At 36.3% G+C, this 20374-nt stretch overlaps 2 protein-coding genes across 7 annotated transcripts in view; both read right to left on the reverse strand.

Annotated features, from left to right (window-relative positions):
- The window catches only part of LOC105393798 (protein phosphatase 1 regulatory subunit 16A), a 28135-nt gene extending 18880 nt beyond the window's left edge, over positions 1 to 9255 (reverse strand). For 2 of the 6 annotated variants that reach the window (XM_048631606.1, XM_048631604.1), the window contains exons 1-3: positions 8983 to 9254; positions 7800 to 7891; positions 1152 to 1303 (exon numbers count right to left, since the gene is read on the reverse strand). In XM_048631606.1, coding sequence (XP_048487563.1) covers positions 1152 to 1303; positions 7800 to 7879 — 232 coding nt within the window. In that variant the 5' untranslated portion in view covers positions 7880 to 7891; positions 8983 to 9254. Of the gene's footprint in view, positions 1 to 1151; positions 1304 to 4006; positions 4340 to 5380; positions 5860 to 7799; positions 7892 to 8580; positions 8692 to 8982 lie in introns of those variants that run through there. The other 4 variants (XM_048631609.1, XM_048631605.1, XM_048631608.1 and 1 more) reach the window with 4 other exon arrangements.
- Positions 9256 to 10509: 1254 nt separating this feature from the next.
- LOC105393790 (sodium/hydrogen exchanger 3) overlaps positions 10510 to 20374 on the reverse strand; it is a 45235-nt gene continuing 35370 nt past the window's right edge. Inside the window, exons 11-20 of the mRNA XM_038116856.2 lie at positions 19980 to 20137; positions 19338 to 19476; positions 18580 to 18723; positions 18181 to 18247; positions 17394 to 17486; positions 16544 to 16744; positions 15370 to 15423; positions 14603 to 14785; positions 13731 to 14073; positions 10510 to 13424 (exon numbers count right to left, since the gene is read on the reverse strand). Coding sequence (XP_037972784.2) covers positions 13232 to 13424; positions 13731 to 14073; positions 14603 to 14785; positions 15370 to 15423; positions 16544 to 16744; positions 17394 to 17486; positions 18181 to 18247; positions 18580 to 18723; positions 19338 to 19476; positions 19980 to 20137 — 1575 coding nt within the window. The 3' untranslated portion in view covers positions 10510 to 13231. The remainder of the gene's footprint in view (positions 13425 to 13730; positions 14074 to 14602; positions 14786 to 15369; positions 15424 to 16543; positions 16745 to 17393; positions 17487 to 18180; positions 18248 to 18579; positions 18724 to 19337; positions 19477 to 19979; positions 20138 to 20374) is intronic.

Genomic DNA, 20374 nt, shown 5'->3' on the forward strand with positions numbered 1-20374 from the left:
ATAAGTTTGTCCAGATAAACTGGTAAGTCTCCACTGGTATTATCAACAAAGAAAGATTAAGGGACTACTACAATCTATAGATGTCTTAAACTGACTGGTTATCAGTCATAGAATAATCTTACATTGCTGGTGATTCTAAATATACACCCTGATATTTGTAAGTATAAATAGGCAAAAAAAACAATAAAATACCTACTAACTAGGTACTATTGGTTTAAAAACTTTTTTTTATAGTTATATCTACCTATCTTAATATCGTGTTTACTTCCTCAATATCAGCAAAATAACACATTCGCAAGTATTAAAAGTTTTGTTTACCGAGTCTACAATCTCGGCTCGTGAGATCACCTGTGCATACTGCAGGCATTACCGTGTCGTCATACCAGTGACCTTACCATAGGACAATAAGTAATCAAGAGACTGCATGCGGAGTGCGAGTTTTTATACCTATCTAGCAATGAAAAGTAAAAGTATGGTAAGGGAGAGTCACCACCTCGCCACGCGCTGCACTACTTTTCACGAATTTCGAGTTTACTTTTCACTGCTCAGACGGTTAGAAAAACATTAAACTAGGTCCGTTGTACACTATGCGACATTACAAAAACTGTTGTTGGCACAAAATATTCAGTAATTTCAAGTTATGCGCTTACTGATTTAAAAGAAATGAGTGACATTCACCGATCACTGTCCATGCTTGATTGATTGATCGTGCGATCTATTTGTTAGTATTAGACAAGGTCAGTTCAACCATAGCTGCAATGATTTAGAGTCATAATGCGGATATAGGTGCTATAATTATTTATATTTCAGTTAGAATTCTAAGAATTACGCGAATAATGGTATCCCGAGAACCAAGGTCTGCTTATGGCAAGTGAGAAGAATGATTTCACGTGGTAGAATAGCAAACGATTTGCTGTTGAAATATTCGAAGTGGAATTTATAAGAAAATATTTATTGCGCCATATTTGTGGTAAAACATAGGTAAAGATGTACCCCCATATTCATAACATAGTTTTCGAACGTTTTAGCTATTGGACTATTTAGAGAACAAATTGTTTTTTTGACAGAGAATGACAAAAAACTTCAATTAGCTAAAACGTTCAATAACTTTTTTATGAATATGGGGGATAACAGGTGTATAAATTCCCTACCTTCTTCAATATCACTCCTGGCGGCGGCCTCCAACAGCATCACGCTGTCGTCGAAGTAGATGTTCCGCTTGGTGCTCTTCTCCTTCTTGCCCCGGGAGCGCGCCCACTCTTTCTCCCGCTGCTGCCATAGCTTCAGCTGTTGCATGCGCCGTCTGCGACAACGAAGTAAAAATTCAGCGTTTGAACAAAGATCGGAGAATTGTTAGTGGTCAAGGAGAATGAGATGGTAAAAAGTATTGCTTCAGGATTCATAGGATTAGGAAGTCAGCCAGTAAGTGTTACTAGCTAAAAAATGGTCAGTCTACTATAAACATAAAGGGGTCACAAAAATGAATGACTTTTTAAAATGTACTTATTATAAAGTGCTAGTGTTTGCTTGCAGGTGCTAGTGTTTGTTTGCAGGTGTAACAAAAAAATTTACCTACATATTTTTTGGATTCAATATATGTACTTGTGACCCTAAATTTCATGTTTAATTAGTGTGAACAAGATATTGTAATGGCGGTCATGTAATACGTATATACCAGCTTATATTTTGGGCGAGTTATTTAAAATGATTTAGCTGAGATAAAATGCGTGGACGTGATATATGGACGGCCTACTTCGCAAATCCTTGGGTCAAGGATAGATATGGTGAGCTCACTTTTGCTGTTAAGTTTTGAAATTTAACGTTATTTTCTAGTTTTTCCCTCGAAGGTTTCAGTTTGATAACAAGCTCTATAGTTGCAAGCATTCTGAAAGATTACTATGTGAATTATTCTACACTATTATGTATTACTATGACCAGATATTGTTGTAACTGATAATAATAAATGTGAACTCAAGTATACTCGAGAACTAACTAGTGAATCTGTTATGCTCCATTAGCGATGTAAATAAACAAATACATTTGCAGACTCCCGCAAAACATGGCATGCGATCAATAAGCATTTGATTTATTCGTTTAAGTACAAAGTTATTAATTAATATAACTTTTAAAAAGATGGTTTACAAAGTACAAGTACCAACTGCGGTAACTTTTTCATTATGAGCCTGTTTCACAGTGTCTGATGGATAAATATGGGATTATATTAAGTGGTCGCATAGACAACTTTTGTCTATACATACACGTATAACAGACACTATACAAACCAGCAATGAAGTAGGTAATTTACGTTTCCTGAAATTATGTTTTGACAAGGTACAAGAAGTTTATAGATATTTAAGGAGTCCACTGTACATATTACGCATGTGTCGATGTCGTATTATTTATTGTGGCCGTAGTACGATGTTAGTGAACAATAAAATTTGCCAATTGACCCGAACAACACCCAGCTGTCAGCCGAGCCGTTGACGCACTTCGCGTCCAGACAATAAGGAGCAAATTAGTGCTAATCAACCGATCACATGGATTGGAGAGACTCTTGCTTGATGAAATGAGATGTTACAGAAGGTTGTCAACAATGGGTGATGGTTAATACAACTAGATAGAGTCGTGGTTAGCCCAGCAGCTTTCTCTATTTTCGTATTTCGTGAAACGAGAGAAGCCTCCTTAGTGTGGGAGAAACTAGCCACTTGACGGACAATACAAATATGTTATAGTCATTGTAAGTTACAATTTGTAACTATCGGATTAACCACAATGTACCAAATAGATTGCCTGTTTTTGCGATTTTTTACCGTTACGACAAAGCCAAAAACTTATTTATTTAAAGCCCAACAGAGCTACTTTGTATCCTACGTCGGATGTTCCATTTCAACAGATATAGTAATTCCATACATACTTATTATAATTATGTCAAAATTCATCGTTTTTCTTGAAGTAAAACTTCTAACAAGGTAACTAGCGTAAACAGACTTCTAAGAGAAAGACGCACTTTTACAGCTGGCAAATGTTTGAACAATTCCTAGCCGGATACGATAAAGATGTAAATATTTAAAGTTGCGTACTCCTTAGTGCTTACACAAGTACCTATACATTGCCTAAGCTGTTTCACTAGTAGCTAGCAACGAAATGCTTTATTAAACCTAACTGTTTTAAACAACCAATAATACATGTTCTTACGAGACACATGCTAGTATTTACATTCACTTAGTACAAGTTACGTTTATGTCCAGTTCATATATCAGTATCAAATTCTGAGGTAACATTTGAAAGTTGCGAGACAGTCTCAATTTTTCGTAACACTGAATGTTCGTTACAAATTACTGTAACTAAAGATGAAAATCGTCCATAATTCGAATTGTTACCGAACAACAAAAAAAAACGCTTCAATGAAATATTGATATTTATTAAACGAGGAATTTATGTGCCTATCTATCTGTATTTATGGTCTCTCATTTCAGTAAACAGTGGAATCATGGCTGGCTATGTATTTGTGTAGTGTAGATATATCAGCTGTCCGATACCCATATCACAGGCTCTGCCTAGTTTGGGGTCGGATGGCTGTGTGTGAGATGTCCCCATATATTATTATTATGGCTAAAAGATGAGCTTAATATATATGTATAATATTTTCTATACTAAAAATATTACGCCAGTAGGATCTAAGTATCCTAATTAGTTAAATGTGCAAATATACAAGACGACTGAATACAAAAAGAAGTTTTATCAACATCTACAGCATATTGAATAGCTGCATATGTTAATAGATGTTAACGCTCAACTCTAATCTTTGCTGGCTTATAAGTGGAAGTAGGTACCTTCACTTTATTTTTAAAGATTTTGAAATTATCACTTTATGTGGCAATGTGGCATACAAATTAAATTTTTAATAAATAATCATAAAAACGTTTTAGAAATAAAAAATGAGCTTGTATTAAGACTATTTAGGTATTTTTATAATATTTCATATAAAATAACACACACTACATACCGTTTATACTGCACATGCTTTGCCATGGCCGAACGAACCAAAGGACTTTATTATTTTATAGTTTACTTTACACCAGAGCAGGACCGGTTTTGGAGTCTATACGCTGGCGCACAAGTACATAATGCACATTGCTTATGTTTCCACGATGTAATGATAACATATAACATCTGCCAGTAGCTGAAACAACTACTTACACGCCTAATCTTGCGACCAGAGGGCTGTCATGAATATCAAATCTAGTGATATAATATGTTTATCACCAGAGATGAGAGTTAAATTCACAATTTGGCAGCTAAACTAGTAATAAATACATACATTCGTACACATATTATGTACAGAATCTTGATAATATTGTCTGGTATTCGTACTTATCGGCCATAGGCATTTCTACAATAAAACACTTACTAAATACCTACACTTAGTAAGTTTTTTATTGTAGAAATTAGTAATTGAAAAAAACTTATACAACGGAATAAGGAGGGTTGGCATTAATGCATGTGGAGAAAAAAATTACATTATAAAACAATCATTTTGATTTTAATCCTTGATGCTTGAAAACAGTCGAGTAAGTAGGTTAGGTATATTAGCGATCCAAAATGGGTTTTGGCTTATTAGGAGTCATAAAAACATATTCTGAACGATGTCAGTATTAAATAAAACTTAGAACGATAATTCTAGTATTGATTTGCTCATGTATACTTTTCTTTCGCTACTTATCCGTAAAAACAATTGAAACTATCAACAAGTGACTTCAATACATCATTATTTATCTACAAATAACATCATGTCCACCTGATAAACGCTACGGGAAGTATTCATAAAGATAAAATAACTTCATCAAATAGATACAGCATAGTATATAAATAATTTGCTATCCATAACAGGGAGCCAGGTATTCATATAAGTACTCATACTAATAACCGAAGTTTAAAAAAACGCTTTTGAACCAATCTTCGGATAAAGTGTTTATAAATGCCTTAAAATAAATTTATCCGGGACATTTCAGCACAATACGTAGGGGGTTTCAAGTAAAATTGCTTATGTGTTACATAATCACATGCGGTGATTTTTCTGGCAAATCTCGTATAAAATAAAAAAACTTAATAGCTAGTCTAGCGCGTACTCATACAAATATGTTTATTGATAAGGCCAATTACCTTTAATTTAGTATCTTTGTGATTGTAAACGATTAGACGTGGACAGAAAGATTTGTAATTTACGTTATTATCTTTCTTCCTTGAAATGCTTGAGGTGGCGAATTTTTTAATGGAAAACAATAATTAATAGATAAGATTTTGGCCGTCACAAGACTCATAAGTAACCGTTAAAACGTGCCGAATCCATGAATAAAAGTCACTTTAAATTAAAACTTGCCTTTCTGCCACTGCCATGAATAGTCATTAGTGGTCTAGGAATTCCGCAAAAATTTCCAACTGTGTCATATTTTGTATAGGCGATAATCACTTGTTATCATATTGTTCACTATGTTCAAAGTCACATGCGTGGTTATGCAATTGACATAACATTGTGCACGCAACGAACCCATACAATTCACGAAATGCTCTCTCCCACAGCGGTCGGCAAGACAAAAAGCCGCGCAGTGAAAGTTGCCGAGAATTTCGGCAAAACTACATAATAACACCGCAAAAACCGCAACGAAACAAGGGCACTAACAGCTCGCTTTAATCTCGATCTTTATGTTTGTGACCTTTTAATAAATCGTTGCGACTAAATGCGCGCGCGCGACCGTTTTTAAAAAGGCGGGAATACTACTGAGATGATAATAATGTTGTGCAACATCATTAAAAATTATCAATCTGATATTGCAATTACATAGATTTTGCATTACGGTTCAGGTATCGTGAATGGAATAATTCGTTATCCGTTGTAAAATAGTGTGTTGGTGACAAATTCAATAAATACCTAAATCATAGGAAGCTTTAAGCATATTTTTGTTACTAAAATCCAAATGTTCGGTGGAGCAGAAGAGTCCTCGAGCGGAGACCACGTACCGGCAAGCGCAGCGTTGGGCAGCCCCCCGCGAGATGGACGGACGATATAGTCAAGTCCGCGGGGAAGCACGGGATGCGGGCCGCCTCCGATAGGACAAGGTGGAAATCATTGGGGGAGGCCTATGTTCAGCAGTGGAAGTCCTATGGCTGAGATGATGATGACGATGAAATTCCAAAACTCGTAGTTTAAAGTTGTTTATAAACACTTCCTGAGTATATTTACTACGTAAGCACTTTCAACTTCATATTTTTGCAAAACCCTGAATAAATAACTGTACAAAGAGTGAACTTATTGCCAAAATCACAATTTGTGAGAGTGGCTTGTTACTATTTAACATAAAACCGGCCAAGTGCGAGTCGGGCTCGCGCACAAAGGGTTCCGTAGCAGCAAATATAATATTACAGTTAAATCAACCTATCTCAAAAACTATAAGAGATACTTTGATCAAACCAAAAATCGTTGAAAGAGTTAATTAGCATGCATCACCTCTATTTTTTTTAGAATTTTATACCCCGTAGTTATAAAAATAGAGGGGGGGGGACATACTTTTTACGACTTTGAGAGCTGATATCTCAAAAACCGTTCACTTTAAGAAAAATGTTTTTTAGAAAACTTTATATCATTTTAAAAGACCTTTCCATTGATACCCCACACGGGTATGTACATCGAAAAAAAAAATTTCATCCCTCAGTTACATGTATGGGGGGCCCCACCCCCAATTCTTTTTTTTACTATTTAGTGTCATATTTTTGTAGCGGTTCATACAACACATATTCCCATCAAATTTCATCACTGTAGTACTTATAGTTTCCGAGTAAATCGGCTGTGACAGACGGACAGACGGACAGACGGACAGACGGACAGACGGACATGACGAAACTATAAGGGTTCCGTTTTTGCCATTTTGGCTACGGAACCCTAAAAACTACTGAATCGATTTTCATGTAATTTGGTATACAAAAAGCAGATACCTTGGGTCTACAAATAGGCTAACTTCTACCTATTCCATATTTTTTTAAAGGCAAAGCAAAGGCTGCGGGCTACTGCTATAACACCCCATAAAATGAAAAGAAAAGTATAACTATAGAATAACTAACTATATCATATATATCATATCATATATATATATATCATATATATATATATATATATATATATATATATATATATATATATATATAACTATAGCAAGCTTTTGGAGCGGTGGTAGCTCAGTCGGGTGAGCGCCCGCTTCTCAATCAAGAGATGCGGGTTCGAATCCCGGCGCTGACATGTACGGTGGCCTGCGCCTAAAAGTATACAGGCGGAGTTTTTAAAATAGCGATCCCTGATGATGAAGGGACCAGCTACATCTGTTATAAATCCGGGAACGTGTTGTGTGTGATGTGTGTTAGCAGTGGTGTTTATGTGGATGTGCTTGAGCAGCATGTGAGCTTGAGATCGCTATTTTAAAAACTCCGCCTGTATACTTATAGGCGCAGGCCACCGTACCAATGAGTTCTTTTAACTTAAGTACAATGTATACCATTGCTCTTACGGTGAAGGAAAACATCGTGAGGAAACCTGCATATCTAGATCTAGCACATCTAGATATGTGAACCCACCAACCCGCAGTGGACCAGCGTGGTGGGAAATGGTCCAAGCTTAGGAAGGCAGTTTAGACCTTGGGGATATGCACAAAGGTTCCACTCGAGAGAGCCAGGTGCAGGTACTTACACCCCCACAGAGAATAGAATAGAATAGAATAGAACTATAGCAAGAAAATGAATAAATGTTGTACCTTCGTGCGAGGTGGAGGCGCTCCTGCGTGGTGAGGTGCTCCACCTGCGCCATCTCCAGCACCAGGTCCGAGTGCTCCATGATGGCCGCCCGCTGCAACAACACAAGAGAGAATGTAGATAGATAGATAACTCTTTATTGCACACACATAGAAATTACCAACAGGGGATGTACGCTAAATTTATGGTACAATTGGCAGCCTATAAATGTATGACTACCTTGACCTTGACAGAGGGACATCATCATAAATATTGAGGTCAAAGTAATAACTTCATTTGATTTTTTTGTCAGGTAAAACATCTTTTTCTATAACACAAAATATGTAATTAATATAATATATAATTTGTAAGTATTAGGCAAAAAAAATAAAACCAAAACAAAAATCTCTTTCAAAAATATTCATGTTAAAATCATTATTAATATTGAATACCAAAACATCACTTCATCTAACATTTGTAGTACAAGTCTGTTTGGTTACATTTTCAATAAGGATATGCTCGAAATAGAGCAGTTACATCAATTACCATAGCACAAATTGCCTTTATAGTAATAACTAAGGTAAATATCTGGGACACGACTCCATTTTAAGTTAAATATATTATATTTGCAGTTTGTTGAAAGACTGAATTATTAAGATACCTATCTATTAGTTTCATAAACTAAAGGTTTTATCCCTTGAATTTAAGATTTTCAATGAATGAATGAATTTAAGGGAAGTGGCTGAAATAAAATATCTTAGTGATACCAACAATTTAAACAGAAACAAATACACTTGCTCATACCTTCCGGTGTATTTCATATGAGGATTAAATAAAACTATATAACATCAATAAATAACATTAACCCATCTCACTAGAATAGTAGTACGAAAACTATAGTGTGATTGATAATATGTGATAGCTGTTTTAATCTGATAAGATAGGTGCCGTGTGTTACAATAATTTATCATGAACACGAACCAATTCGACATTAAAGTAATCAATGTTCGAGAGCAAACAAATAACTAAAACAACTAGAAATACCTGTTGTAAACGTAGCAAAAGTAAATCTGTCAATGAGCGAAATAGAAAGGAAAGACCAATTTACTCATGACATAAAGTTCCGACAACAAGTGTATTGGAAAACAAATGATATTAATGAATGCACTGTATAAATTAGGTTCCAAATATAGGTTCAACACTTACCGCTACTCCAATTTACTACAAGAAAACAGTATGTTTCATAGTCGTCTTCTAACTGCCACACATAATTAAAATGAGAACTTTCGACTCATTAATGAAAAGTATGACTTGAAATTATTTGTACTAAACGATGAACACCGTAAATTTCAGATACACTGCATTTTCCGTTATTTATCATGTAGAAAACAAAAATATTGAGGAAGAAAATTATAAAACAACGAAATGAGATACGAGCGCGGCGACTGGAACATCACAGACAATATTTGACACGGATAAACAAACTTTTTTAGCACCTAGCAAATGTAGATCACAGAGTAGTAAATGCTCGGATGCTCGGAATAAGGCTGCTCATGTGGAAAAACTGTACAAAATCATAGATGGCGCTAGTTAACCCATAATCCTATAAAGTGGGCACTATAGAAGTAATAAGAATTATGGTATACACTTTCTACTATCGTATTTATAATTTTGATGGTTGAAAAAAGAATTGAAAAAATCTGCTATCTGATACTAGATGGCGCTGTAAATGTATGCCTGCTTTACCGACTCATTGCAATTTCCGGTTCCGGAACTGAAAATTTATTCGATATCCGCTTCCGTTATAATACCTAGTTCCGCTATCTGATACAAAATAGCGTACTTTCCGGTTCCGGAACTGAATATAATTTCGATATCCACTTCCGTTGTAATAGTTCAGCTATCTGATACTAGATAGCGCACTAAGCTGTGCCCGCTTTACTATTATTTCCGATTCCGGTAATGTAAAGAGAATCCAATCATCACTACAGTGTACACTGTTTTATTTAGAATGTACGAAACCAATTTGTTAAAGTATGTAGCAGTCAGCGGCATACAGTTATATTTTTTAAATAAGTACTTATATTTTTTTCTGAAGACTTTTTGTCGTGTGTGATATTTACTGTCATCCTTTATTTAGTAGGTTTGAAAATAACGAGTAGGTAAAGTTAAACGAGGTAGATATACACTTAGGGAAATCTAAGGCGAAATGAAGCTAACTAAAGCTCATTTTTTGTTTGAATGCATGTTATTACTTTTTATGGCTAACAGACAGGCTGCGAGTATATTATCCTAATTTTTCACAGTTAAATATATTATGCAAAGCTCGCTGGCTCGTTATTATATTATATTATTTACTTACCTTAAGTCCCACATATCTACACGAAAATATGTATTAACTTCGTACCTATTTGCGATGGATGTTGTGTGAGTGGGTGCAGGAACGGGGTAGCATGAGTCCGTTCACCGCGCTCATTCATAATGTTTGTATACCTACCTGGTACCTGCAGGCATATACCTATACCTATACCTATATGGTGCATCATCATCATCATCATCAGCCAATAATCATCCACTGCTGGACATAGGCCTCTCCCAAGGAGCGCCACAACACTCGGTCCTCGGCCTTCCTCATCCATATGGTGCATGATAAATCAAAATTACTTAGCAATATCATCTAAAAACAAACCTAAGTACTTACATAATTATGGTTTTTTAAAACAAAAACAACACTTAGTAAGTAATGTTTATTTCATTCAATATTTTTTACATGAACATAAATAAAACAGTATATTCATCTAAGTATGTTACAATAGTACCTACCTATTAACAATCAAACAATGAGCTGTGTTGATTCTAGGCACTATGTAATGTTCATTCAATTGACACGCCGCGTTTCATAGGAAAACTTTGCTTTGTAAATGAGGTAAATTCTTTACTACTTACATTACAAAAATCTACAAAACATTTAGGCTAAAAGTAAATAATAAAAAGTACTCTAGAGTCCTTACGCACTAGCAGCTAACCGCGCCGGGGCGGCTAGCTACTTTTTAACGAACTTCGGAAAAAGGAGGAGGTTTTCAATTCGTCTGTAAGTATTTTTTAAACTTTTATTTTTAAATTTCGAACAGCGACAAGGCGCATACGCACTGAAGTATTTAGTGCGTATGGGATCTTAGAGGTACCTACTATTTGGGTATAGTCCTGTAAGGTTAATATTTTTCTGAGGTTGGGTTTTTCTTTATTGGCTACAAATGAAATTGAAAAACCATCATAAACACCACTTTGAAACCATCTAATTTTTTTCTGGAGTGTACATTTTCTAGGTAAGTATAACAAGCTTAAATTAGATTAATTCACTGATCATAGATCATGATCTCATTGCCCTTACAAAATATTGTCGATTCATTATCCACATACTTATCATCATTATAGGTGATCCTTGTTGAAACAACAGCGGCTCGTTAAAAAATTTAGGTAAGCATATAAAATATAAAGTAAATTTGTTTGTTCCACTAGCTCAGATTTTAATAATAAGGAGCCTCTTTAGCTTACATGTCTCTCATTGCGGAACCAAATAAAAATATAGATACGAAAAAAGTTAAATCAAATAAGTACATACGTAAATATTAAGGTAGGATTCAGATTCGAGCCTTCAGGATTTATACTTAGCTGACTGCTTTACATCGTAAAATGACTACTTTAATGCTTACTAATAAAATGTGTGCATTTTATTCAAAAGTTGGAATCAACATTATTAATGGCATGTTGTACTTACATAAAATGCATCTTTCACACACGTAGTATCAATCAGTCTTACACATTTTCTCAAGCATTTCTTATACGCATCACAAAATACTTATTGTTTCATAATGTTGAAAGTCTAAATTCAAATGGTCTTTCATTTCTACGGAACAGTGAATGATGAAGACATACAGACCTACTTAGATTTTAAGAAGGTTACTTACTAATTTGGGTACTTTATAACAAAATAATTTTACAGTTTGTTTTATTTTAAGTCTCTATTCTATTATTGTACTAAACGCTTACGAACGTAGCTACTTATATTTGTAAGTTTCAAACAGTTTCCTAAGCTCTAATTACCTACTTAGTAACAAATTCCACTTTCGCATTTTGGTTAAACCTTATAAGCGATTAAACCAATAAAAATTACTAAGTTCCCCCATTTAATTTTCCTAAATTTAATATCAGTATAAATTATATACTACCAATGGTGTTCTATGCCAGCCCGTTTACTTAGGTACAGCAAGTTCGCAAACTTGCTATTGTGAGGTTCAATGGATGGAGCTGTATAACGATTAGAAGGACTTTTATGGATCCGACATACGAATCATAAAGTGACTTACAATTTCGAAAAAAAAAACGTAACTTGATGATGAACAATTTAGGCATCAAATGAGCTAGGAGCATGTCCGGAATAAAATGGTGGTCTCGGCCATTGCAAATGATCATTTGATGTTTTTTTATAAGTCGCAAGCAGCTTAAATGTCAACAGGCTTAATATACCTACTCCATGCGTATTGGCAATTGTTTTGAAAATATCTATGTACTTATTACATTATTATCAATGCATTCTTTCCAAGATTTTATGGGAAATTTCCCGGATTTCATTTCTCATTTCAATAGATAAAGATTCCTCTAGCTGATCCTAAATTCAGTAGGTCTGACCGCTAATTTAGATTAATTCAGTAATTAATAAATGTCCTTAAAATACTCTAAGTAGTGTAGATACGTAGGTAACCATCAGTAACAATTTTACATTACATTTACAGAGAGCATACAAAAATACTCTTCGGATTAAAACTTTTAACAGTCATTTTTACATTCACAAGTTCTTACCTTTATTTACAAGTTGTTTTACCTATGCATTATGGATAAGTAATTAGTAAGAATAACAAAGTATTAGTTTCCTCACAAACCTACCAATTAGATTCATACAGTTAGTTAGCTTTTAATGAAGTACTTACGTAATCAAAATTTATTGAAACAATCATAAACATTATTAAATTTGATGATGATTTAGATATATGTCTTTAACATATAAAGCCTACTTACAAAATAACTGTGTTAAAAACAAAGGAGATTTCAATTATTTTTTAGCTTGTAAGTAGCTTCGAATGTAAAAACTCATTGATAGGTCTTTTGGGTAGTTTCCTAAAATATCGTTTAGAATATCGAATTCTGAAACTAGTAAACAAAATTATAATGTAAAACTTTAAATTACTCTTCCATTTCTTTTGAAGTAGGTAAGTAGGTCTAAAGCCGGTTTATTAAACGTCAAAAAAGCACTCAACATCTGAGTCCTCCAAACATCCCCCTCACTCACTCGCAATAAATACCACCGTCTCACAACACATCACAGTCCTAGAGTTTTTTACTCAAGCGTTTTGTACTTGAGTAGTGGCAACCGGTCGTGGTCGCCACGTCGGGGCACTCAGGTGTTGTCATCGGAGGAGTCATCGGATGAGGAGCTGGTGAGCAGCGAGGAGGCGAGGGTGAGCTGACGGATGAAGGGTTCTCGCGGGAGACTCTGCTGGCCGAAGGGCGGGCGGCGCGCGCCCATACGCTCGCTCTCGGGCAGCGACTTGCTGCACTTCTCTTCTGTGATCGCGTCCCGGGAGAGCGAGCTGGAAATATCATGCGGTTAGATAGAGATCTTTTATTATATTATTATACTGACATAAAAAATAGGGAAGAGTTTTTGAACGAGAACTCATTGGAGAGCACTCAGTAGCTGCTGTTTAGTTTACTACTTTTTGTAAAATGAACAAAGTATTGGAGGAGAGTCAAGTCACTAAGTTAAGTACCTAATATTAAAGCTGAAATATTTGACTGCACTGAATACTTCAACAAGTGATCACTACGTACAAAGTGCAGTGTCCAACCACAACCTCTACAATGAACCTTACACAATCAAAATAACCAATACCCACCCGGTGAGCTCGAGCATGGATCCTCGCCGGCACTGGCCGCGGTGGGGCCCCTGCATGATGCTGGCGGGGCGGCTGCTCGCTCCTAGCGGGTCCGAGTGCGCCACATCTTCCATCAGCAAGATAGAAGGACCCCCCAGACTCGTGCTCCTCTTCGACATCAGCCCCGGGTGACTCCGCGGCTGGCTGAAGCTCGTGTCCATCTTGAAGTCCCGGCTCGTCCCCACTTCTGCCTTCACCTCGCTGTCTGACGCCACCGCCTCCGGGGCCCCTTGCGTGGAACTAGAACTCTCTCTTCGGAATAGACCTATGATAGATTTCGGATGTTTTGGCTTTTCTATACCGCCTGGCATGAGTGTGTGAGTGGAGGGGGAAGAGAAAAGAAAACAAATGAGAAACGTTGTAGAGTTGCTGGCTATAAGTGTAGCGCTATAGTGCAGGATGGGTGTCAATACGTAGGTACATAGATAGCAATTTTTGTTATTGGGTGTAAATTTATCTGCAAGTGTATTATAATAGTGGGTATAATATTGTAAGTATTTTGTATTTCAGTGCATGCGAGTCATTGCTAATAAATAATTACCAACCAATAATCTAGTAAAAAGGTTCGAACCAAATCGTCTCTATAAAGTGCGGGTACAGTAGGAGCGCTACGTGAATTTTGAATAATGTTTTCGGTGTGATTACTCAGTAATATTTCAGTCTAAGTGTAGGTATCTTCAAAATTACTTATTGACTTCAGTGCTGAGAAATAATATGTGAACTTCTGAATTTTATACTTTTTACTTAACTTACAAATCAAAGCTATTGCCTACAAGGCATACCAAACAATAATATTCAAATACTTATTTATCAAATTCCTCAAATGTAATTACCAAGGAAGGTGGCCGAGGGCGAGCTATATGCCAGGTACTCCTTGTTGGAGGCCCAGGCAGGGAACTCGGACTGCTTGAGCGCGCAGCCCGCGCCCTCCGCCTCCTCGCGCTTCCACGGCAGCATGGTCTCCGTGGCCGTGGGCGTGGCAACCCGGGCGTGTTCTGCCATCGTGAGGTAACAGTCTGTGAATAGGTGGATAGGTTTAAGGCCCCCGCGCACTAGGCAGCCTGGCTTTCGGGTTTCGGCAGCCAGTAAAACATATGACGTTGTACAGGAGCCCGCGTATTAGGCAGCCACGAATTTCTATCTATTTTAGTAGCTGCCGCAACGTAGGTAACTAGCTGCCGAGGGACCTAACCGGGTGAATCTCGTGAAGTCAGGCACAGCAAAAAAAATGTTTTTCAGCCGATATCACGACTGCGGGACGCAAAAGGTTAAGGCAGTGCAACTGCATAGTGCACCAATCATTGCTAAAAAATAATACAGATAAGAACCTATGTACATAGTTGGTCGTCTTTCTCATCATCAGCCTATGTCAACCCACACGAATAGGCCTCCCCCAGGTTAGGCCAAGGTCCACGAACCTGTGTCATTCCATGGTCCCCAAAGCTCTTACTTTTTCCCTAAGCCATGAGGGTCAGTGAGAAATGTGAGAAAAATAAAAACTGACAGAGTAAATTTTATTACGAGTATTTTTTAATATTTTGTTTTCTGCAATATTGGCGCAACTTCATCAACGTTTTAAATATGTTGGGTGTATATTTACCATGTTCCTCGGACATTCGCCTTTCGTCCTCTTCTAAAATATCCTCATTTGGTACTGAAATAGGAGTTAAAAGTTAGTTTTGTTTAAATGTACTTATTGACATTTGTTGCCTACATATCGACATGCTGCTATTTCATTATTTATTCTATGAAAACAATTAAGGACCGTTTAAGAATTTATTTACTAAGTAAATGCATGAAGTGCTAAAAAAAGTTAAGCTGGATTTTTCAAAACCATACTTACATAATTATAAAATAATATACTTAGGTAATTAAAATTTGTGAATTTCAGATCAGATTTCTTGTTAATCTTAGACTTTTGTGACACCTTTATTAATCTTTGTTTCATATCATAATATATTAAAGAACATAATAACTAAATTAAATAAAACAACTGATAAAATATACTGACTAAACTAAATTGAATTAAAAAAGAGTTTGGTAAAACTAGGCATTACAATCTAGTGAAACTAGGCCGAATGAACTGTGGGGTGAAGTGATCCATTAATTATTAAGCAGCATCCGATAAAATACTTACACTTACATATAAATACACATTAAAATAGAAGTATACATTGTGGTATAAAATCTAAGTTGTAAATGACCAACAGACGGAACTGGGTAGGTAATTTGCAACTCGTGGGAACGATTCTGAAGGTACTAATATTATAATTATACCGATTAGCACTGTGAAACTTAAAATTTTGCCATTATTTGCGCACAGGGAAAAATTATACAAACATGATTTTGAACAAAGGTTTTGACAGTGCTAACTTCGGTTCCTTCAAAATCGGCTACAATAGTAATTTAATATGTCGACAAAACCGCACTCTACAAACAACCTTTATAAATGCAAATGTGCACACGCAGCATGCAGACATGACAGAGGCGCGGCGACCGAAATGAAAAGCTAGAGGAAGATGGCCGCCACCGCCAACTAAGCAGTCGGTGGACCGGGCGGTGCTATAGAAATAGAACCAACGAACAAAAGAGAGCTATCATGCAATCGGTACGCTTAGTACAACGAGCCAGAGACGTGGTTGGCGCAGCGCTCCAAACGAAACGATTGAGCTAAGGACGACTCTATATCGTTACGTTAATAGTATCGAAAGCGTGACAAGTCTCGTTCATCCATTTGTCTATTAATATAGCGACCCCCCGACACGAGGACATACCGAAGTTGTAAGTGGACCGGTCGCGCCGCCACGGCAGCGACTTCTCGACCGCCGTCGGAAGAATCTCTTCAGGAGTTTTCGCGTATTGTTTCACAATCCTCGCCTTCAGTGGGTTAAACCCAGGCAGGTTCGCCAGTTGGTTTATAAGCGAGCTACTGTTCTCTTTGTGTGAGGACGTCGGGCTCACTTCCCTGTATCCGGCTGTTATTTGCAATTTTGCGGTGCCACGTGAAGGTTGCCAGAAGGGAAGAAATTGACATCAAACAATTGGTTAATATAAGCGGAGTCAGGACGGTTAGAAGGTACTAGCTCAGTAGAGGAAAGATTGTTAATAGGTCGGGGTTTTGCTAAAGAAAATATAAATTGGTGTTCAGGGATAGAATAGAAGAAAATAACTTTTTGCAAGGGTTAATCAAAATAAGTGTTAGCAAAAGTACATGCCACCACAAAAGTTTCAGCATGGCGTAGCACATATCCTTTAGCAATAAGTAAGGACAGTATTTTATAACAATATTTACGGAACCTTTTTTATATTAAGTAAGTAGTCCTGACTTTAGTTTTTAGATAGTGCGCAAAATAGTGAAAATTAGTCGACACTTTACAACACCAACATACATAGTGTCGGATGAATGTGGACAAAATATATCTTCCAAAAGTTAAGTTAATCTCAAATATACCATAAATATTATGTATTTATACATGAGTATATTTACCACGTCAGCATAGCTTCTTCTTAGCTCATATACAAGGTAGGAAATACTATAAAGAAAATATACTCCAAAACTTGGTTGTGTCCAAATCCACCCCGTCACTCTCAGCAAACAGGACATGGTGCATGCAGAATACCTACGTGGGGTTTTGGCAGTGAAAGTAATACCGCCGTCATCACCTTCGCGCCTCACTTCCGGTTCCTCCCCCTCCTGAAGCACCTCGTTTATGTAGTCTGTGGACGGCAAGGAGGTCAGCCACTGCATTGTCTATGGCTCCACTAAGCGTCATTCGTGAAAGGAGTTTGTTAATAAACTCTTTTCTTTCACAAACAACTTGTGGAGCACTTTGCAAAATGATACAACTGTGTGATGTTGTGTGATTAAAAAACTTTTTTTAATTGTGTTCTCTATTTAAAATACTCTATTTTGAAATACTCTAATTTGTATTCGAATTTGAAATGGGAGGTGAGGAAGATTTGGAAAAGTAACGACAAGGCATGCACTACAAAAATCGAATGCGAATATGAGTCGAGTGAGAAATTTTAAGGAGGTGAAACAACTACAGGACTGACTAAACGTAATACTTAAGAAAAACTGTAAGTACTGTAGGTGTAGGTACCTAATTATTGTTACAAATGAACTCCCATTTAATTACAAGTGATACGACGCTTTGCTCGTCTTGTTTCGTAAAATTTACTTTTAAACAGTCATAAATTGTTAACATTATCAATGGACGAGGCTTAAAGCCCCGGAAAACAAAGCTTAGTGTTCTGCAAAAAAAACATCAATAATGGAACTCAATAAACAAAACAAAAACTAGAATAAACTCAATAAACCAAAATTGTTGGACCCACACGTGCATGCGATTGGACACTCGTGTTAGTAAAATATTAAAATAAGTACCTAATCTATAATACTTTTTTTTACCGTGCGTGAACTGTTTGGCCGAACCATTTTGCTGGAATTCGGGGAAACTAACATGGTTTTTCCCATCCTGAAATGTAAAGTATAGCTATTTATAACACGATATTAGCATTAGGTTAAACTTATCTGCTAAAGTACTTACAATACGCACAGTAGGAAAAAGCAATGTCAAGGGCGTGTTTAAACTTGTCATAAACATAATTAAAATTTCATATAAAAATAACCTACTTTTATGTGTTTTACATAATGTAGTTATAAGGATGTGTGAAGCCTACGAGATTTCGTAGCGCGGCGTAGCCTCGTAGCAATGTAAGTGAAAGTTTCTAAAGTTTAACTTAGATAGTGTTTTAAATGCTTACTACTTTTTAGCATTAATTTAGCATAACCTTGATTTTTGCTCACCTTGTTACCCCGTTTGCTCCTCTTGTGATGGTGTTTCCTATCACCTACCAGGCGTCGGATATTCATGTGCGTTTTAAAGTTCACAGGCTGAGTGCCCAAGTCTTTGTCATTCACTGCGTGCCGACTGTAGCTGAGTCTCCGGTGCTGTGGACGGAAACACGCAATGTATTACATAATTTGAATCAGTCAGTTAATAATAAAATGTTGTGAACGAGCTATGGATGTAGTTAGCTCGAACTCCAAACGCTAATTCTATTCAAGACTGTTAAACGGATGATAATAGAATACTTAGAGATTCACTGATAACTTTTAAATCATGCGGAAAGATATTTTTTTACAGATAGCTTACCTTAGTTTCAAAAGCTTTTTATTAGTAACTACCAGTATTTTTATAAGCTTCTTGTCTAAGTTGTACTCAATAAATGCAATAAAAGCTACTTAACTAAATGCTTACTTCATTAGCTACATTTTTTATGCTGATTAGTAAGCTTTTTCTCGTAATAACGAAAAATAAATAGCCAGAGTTATTTTTCGGATCTATTATTCTAACTATCTAAACTATCTTTATTCTAACTTATTTTATGGTGGCATTTCAAAAGTAACCGTGTTCAAGAGAAGCATAGAGTACTAAACTACTGCTACAGCAAAATAAACTCATCTTAAATAACTCCCCAAAAAGATAACATTGAACATTTACTCACATAGATAGAACACATAAGGACATCTATAACTAAGTAAAAGTTTCTACATACACATACACGTCTATACGGCTTGCACAATTCCTCGGCAAGCAAGTGATGTATGCGGGCGTCGGTTAGATCCTTCTTGCTCGGGTTGTATTCCAACTCCTGCATATCTATGTTCCAAGTGGACGAGTCTAGCTGGCTGAAACTAGGACTGGAAAAGAAAAAGAAAAAATATAAGAACGGAATTTAAAAACATTTGAATTGTGAATTAGAATCGAATGCGATTCGAATATAAAACGATAGAAATTAATCGTAACCATAATCGTGACACGTATTAGGAGGAAGTTATCAACATTACAGGATTAGTACCTACTACCATAGGCTAACACACTAATTAGTCTGATGCTACTACTTAAATTACAACTTTACAAATCTTTATCTACGATAATGGCAACTTCTTCCTTGCCTGTGTTCCTTACTAATCTTTCATAAATATCATCATGTGTATCCTAAGTGCATTGTAATTATCCCAAAAACAGCGATATGGTTCCCACCCCACCTATCACGTGAGTACAAATGTGGTGCGAAAAGTGGGTGGCTCGCTTGTGAGCCACCTCTGACTACCCTTTCGGGGATTACAGTCGTGAGTGCTTATGTATGTATACCTACTGTATGTATCATCATGAAATAAACATCAAACCATTTTTTCTTTACCTGCCATTGAAATTAGTGTTGGTATAGTTTTTAAAGATGGCCGACATTGACTCAGCACCGGATATGTTTCCGATGGTAGACGCGTTCCTCTGCATGTACTCTATGGCATCTCGCATCGCTAATTTTGAATACGTCTCTAAAATTTTAGGCTCTTGACCCTGTAAACACGTAAATAGCATAACTTAAGTTAATTGATATGCAAGATTTGTCGTTTCGATTAAACTTATGCCACAGAGAAAAAGCAAACTAAACCTGGAGGTAAACCTCTTGTTAGGTACAAGAGGTTTGCCTCATTAGATCATTTTAGAAATAGGTATTATTTTAGTAAAATATTAGAAGAAGCATAGACTAAACAAGTACAGTAGTCTCATAATTCTATGGTAGAAGATAAACAT

The sequence above is a fragment of the Plutella xylostella genome, chromosome 29 (genome assembly GCF_932276165.1).
Source record: "Plutella xylostella chromosome 29, ilPluXylo3.1, whole genome shotgun sequence".
NCBI lineage: Eukaryota > Metazoa > Arthropoda > Insecta > Lepidoptera > Plutellidae > Plutella > Plutella xylostella.